Source organism: Engraulis encrasicolus, chromosome 5 (genome assembly GCF_034702125.1).
Source record: "Engraulis encrasicolus isolate BLACKSEA-1 chromosome 5, IST_EnEncr_1.0, whole genome shotgun sequence".
Taxonomy (NCBI): Eukaryota; Metazoa; Chordata; class Actinopteri; order Clupeiformes; family Engraulidae; genus Engraulis; species Engraulis encrasicolus.
The window spans coordinates 9,821,085-9,825,635 of record NC_085861.1 but is presented as its reverse complement, the minus strand read 5'-3'; the positions used below and the strand labels follow the sequence as shown (position 1 = coordinate 9,825,635).

Below are 4,551 nucleotides of genomic sequence, written 5' to 3'. Positions count from 1 at the left end.
TTTTTATGTTCTGGAACGGGAACACTTATTTAAAAATAATGGTAACCGGTTAATACCGGTTAATACCGTTCCTCAAACTAAAAAAAAAAGTCATTATTTCCCTGCGCACGTTACCATGACGGCTGAGGTTCACGTCCTGTGTGACATCAGACATTCTCTGACTGAATGGAGAGAGAGTTGTAGATTACAAAGTCTTCACTCCACATCTTAATTAAGAGAAACCACTGTCATACAAAAGGACAGAGTTTGCATTGCATTATTGTAAGACATTGCAGGGAAGCGCGTGTAAAGCGCACCGACAATGTTCAACGTTATTGGGCATCCATGGCCGCTTCAAATATGCACAAACTCACAATGTCCATCATAGTGCTCCCCGTGACCCAAGTCAGCGTGGAGGGCACATTTTCATCATTGAGGTTTATTCTCTGTTTCTCCGCTTAGGTCGTCCCTGAATGACAAAATTCTGGAGGATATTCTTTTCATCCGCTTGAATAAACAGTTTTGAATGTAGGCTGACTCATTTGCACTTCCGTCTTTCTTGGTTAACGTCAGTTTGGCCTATGGGGAGTAATCAGCTGACAGGAACGAAATTAACCGTTCCGGGAACAATATTTTTTGGTTCTAACCGGTTCGGGAACGTCAATTTATTGGTGGAACTCAGAACCGGAAACTTTATAATTCCGTTTCTGTTCGGAACGGAACGTTTGGAAAAAAATAACGGTTCAAAGCCCTGGTTTTAAGTGATTTGGATTCCAAGTAACGTAAGCACAGAGATTCTGTCTTCCATCTTCAAAACCAAAAGCAATTATTTCAGTCTTGTCTTTATTGAGTTGATCATGCCAGAGGTACTACCAGAGTTGGCAAGTTCCCCCTTCACATAGGGAAGACTGTTGGCACGTTCCCCCTTCAGAAAGGGAAGACTGTTGTGTGGCTTACTATCAAGAAAGCCTACAATCTGCTGACGCCAGCCAACGCTGACACCATGAGGCCAAAACGTACACGCCTGGGGCCTATACTATAAAGCTGGTTCAGGATGAGTAAATCATCTAATACAAGAGCCTGGAGTCTTAAGAAAAGCTCTTGTATTAGATGATTTACCTCTTAACTTAACCTTAACTTATCTTGAACCAGCATTGTAGTATAAGCCCAGGAATAGAGGCAAATAAAAATCTCCTTATTTTGTCTTACACTGATGGCATTTCATCAAGGCTGCTTTGCAATACAAACTAAATGTTTGGAATCTGTAACAAAAACTAGACACACACCTGAATTTTGAAGTGGCCTATTCAATTATTTTTGTGATTATTATTTTCCAACACTGATAACAGGTATGATGAGAATCATAGAAATGGTACTTATTAATTCAATAAGTACACATTCACTGTAAACAACCACATGTGCAGGTTAAGCATCATTACATTTCAGTTGATTTATTAGACGAACAAAGGCAAGTTAGCATTCCATTGAATGAACACAAAACACATTGGTTGTTACAGGCTATGTGAGAAACAAAAAATATATTTTTTTGATTAAAAAAAAAAACACACACACACATATTTAAAAAGAAAAGCCTCTTCAGATTTTAGAAAGGACAATCAGTTGAATAGGTAGTTGAACATAAGACATTACATACGGCGTGCTCTTACCTGCTGGCATTCCTGCACTCTCCCTCTACAGCCACCAGTCACTATTACCACCAGCAACCTCAGTACCTTGGTCTGACAGCCACCTCACATTTGTCATTCAAAACAGTTCATTTCCTTCTGCTTTGCAAACGACTGTGAAAACATCACACAACAAATGGCCTGTTTCTGCATAAACCATAAAACCAGACAGGTGACTCCAAGAGTAGCATCTCCCACTGTTCTTATTAACCCATCACACAGAAAACAACTTAAAAAAACAGACATCGTCATCTGATGCCTGGATTTTATGGATCCTCCACCCTAATCATAGTCATGAGTCTTAAACATAAACTTGTTACTGTGGAACTTAAGGCCTTGGGTAAGGGCACTGGGTTACTATACTATGCCGGCGACCCAGGTTCGATCCTCCCCCCACCTCTCTCTCTCGCTCATTTCCTGTCACCTCTCAACCTGTCGTATTGAAATAAAGGCAAAAATGTCCCTTAAAAAAAACACAAGGCCTTCCCTGGGCTAGAGGACTACACTTTCCAGAAATATACTGACCACCTGTTGATCTGTTCCAACTTGGATCAGTGAGTCCTGACAATTCATTTTCCTTATGACAACACACGTCTGGTAAATGGTTGTGACATTCAGCCCACTGATACGAGCATGGCATAGTTCACATCAGACCGGCTGAAACACTATTGTACGGTGTGGCTAAGTCAGTCCATGTTCAGAATGTCGACTTGTTCTTTAACGCAGCACAGTGCAGTGCAATTCATACACAGCATGATGTAGCCTACAATGGCTTAGATGTTTTTCTCCCATGATGCACGAGAGAACGAGTGAATGTCCACGATCCAGCTTTAAAGGAGCACTCCTGCCAATTTCAATATGCTGTTGTATTGCTCACGCTACCCTTGACTTTTCAGTAGGCTACCCGGTGATGCTGCATTTTTGGCTCAGCCCTTTCCGAGATCTGAGCTATTCTAATGGGGGCAGATTTTGTTTACATTTTTAAAAATCTTAACTCCAAATATTATCCCATAAGGTATAGTTACTAGTTGTCTGCCGATGTTGCATAACCTTTCAGATGTTTTTGGGAATAAATACAAATGCTTTTTTAAAATGTAAACAAACAGCTGCCCCCAGCTGTTCTGGTCTCAGGTACTGACAAGTCCATGGTAGTGTGAGCATTACAACTGCATGTTGAAATCGGCTGGAGTTATCCTTTAATCTTGCCCACCGCCTCCACGACCCCTGGTCCTGCGTTGCTCTCTGGGGCGACCTGCGTGTCTGCCCTGGCCCATGCCGCGGCCTGCTGATCCGCCACCTCCACCACCTCCCCCTCGTTTTCTCCGCTGCCCATGTCTCTGGCTTGACATTTCCTCCTTGGTCGCCTGTGCCCAGAGGGCATCAAAGCTGCCTGGCGGTTGGTATCCGGGCAGGGGAATGTCCAGGGGCTCCCTAGAGAGTAGCACCCAGATGGCTGGCACATTCCTGTTGACGGTCAGACTGTCCAAGCCAGCTTCGGGCACCAAGGGCTCCCATATCTCCTGAACGATGCGGTAGTGAAGCTGAGTGTACTGATGCAGACCGCGCACTCGACGTTTCAGAATCTCCACGCAAGTGATGGCTTTGGACACGCTGGGCCCCGATCCAGAGAACATGATCTGCCGACATAGCTGCTCCGAGGGCCGCTTCGGTTCTATCTCCTCTCCCTCTCCCTCGCCTTCAACTGGCGCTGGTTTTTCCTCCATGCGACTCAGCGCAAACCGCATTAGGTTGCGAATTTTGCTTCCGTCTTTGACTTTAACCTCTGGTGTTTCGTTGGGTACACCGGTGAATGGGCAGCTGCATGGCTGCTCTATGGTTCGAGTTTTACTGTAGTTCTCCATATCTCCTGCTCCTGTTGGCAGAAGTGAAAATGTGGCACAACGATCAGTAATACCCTGCAGTTGGTCAACATCTGTAGGCTACAGTTGCCAAAGCTTGCTGGTGAAAATAAATCATAAAATGTATGCAAAACCTCAATTTTCACTGACTTTTCTCCAGTATTTTGCTAATCAGTTTATGCAATGCTGCTAGAGAGCATGCGTGAACAGCGCTGTACTTTGCGCAGCTGGGCTATTCTTCCTTATTTTTGGGTCCAAAAGAACAACATATTCGAAGTGGTAACGATTAGGCCTACACCTACATCTAATTGCGAGAGAAACTTACATTCTGGTGTGAATGACTGTATAGTTGACGTCCCAACACGCGTATGACAGGGCTCACAGCCACATGAATCATGAGCGAAGAAGCGACTGGATCGGTTTCCTGTTATTTTGTACAATTCAAAATAAAAGACTGCCGGGGTCTGTTTACAGTTTTTCTCGATTGCCTCCACACAAGTTCTGGTAGGCTAGCCTACTTCACACACAATTCTCGGAACATCTCACCCATTTCCCAACTCCCCTAACCAATGTCATTGAACACTAAGCACAATTCCTTCTTTACACTCACATTTCAGTTTTAAAACACACTCTTTTCAAACCACTACACACAATTCTCTGGATTACACACAATTTTCATGAAGAAAATCCCTGGTTGTCGCATTGAACAAACTGCCATTCAAAATACTAAAATCAACTGCCATACTATGTTCACTTCCTCATCACATTAGCAAACTCTCTTCATACCGGTTTACAATCTGAAATCATCACCCCATAAGGACACACATTGCATGTGATATGGATGAAAACATGAGTGGATGCAGTGAGAAAACACATTTGTTTAGTTTTGGAACTCCAAAATATGTTATACAAGAGATCACTTTCATGTGGTTACCCAATATTTTACAATAAATTAGTGCATTTTTTTAAATGTCAGAAAAATATGTAAAATATATTTTTTGACACACATCTGTGTACTCGGAGTCTAA

General features: G+C 43.0%; 1 protein-coding gene across 1 annotated transcript; it reads right to left on the bottom strand.

The window, feature by feature from the left end:
* Positions 1-1,410: 1,410 nt before the first annotated feature.
* rpp25l (ribonuclease P/MRP 25 subunit-like) lies at positions 1,411-3,935 on the bottom strand. The gene is made up of 2 exons (XM_063198644.1): positions 3,849-3,935; positions 1,411-3,537 (listed from the first exon to the last, which is right to left on the bottom strand). The coding sequence occupies exon 2, from the start codon at positions 3,524-3,526 to the stop codon at positions 2,861-2,863; it is 666 nt and encodes a 221-aa protein (XP_063054714.1). The 5' UTR covers positions 3,527-3,537; positions 3,849-3,935; the 3' UTR covers positions 1,411-2,860.
* Positions 3,936-4,551: the final 616 nt, after the last annotated feature.

Bases quoted from the DNA above. Each gene is read 5' to 3' on its own strand.
- rpp25l (XM_063198644.1), bottom strand. From the start codon at position 3,526: ATGGAGAACTACAGTAAAACTCGAACCATAGAGCAGCCATGCAGCTGC.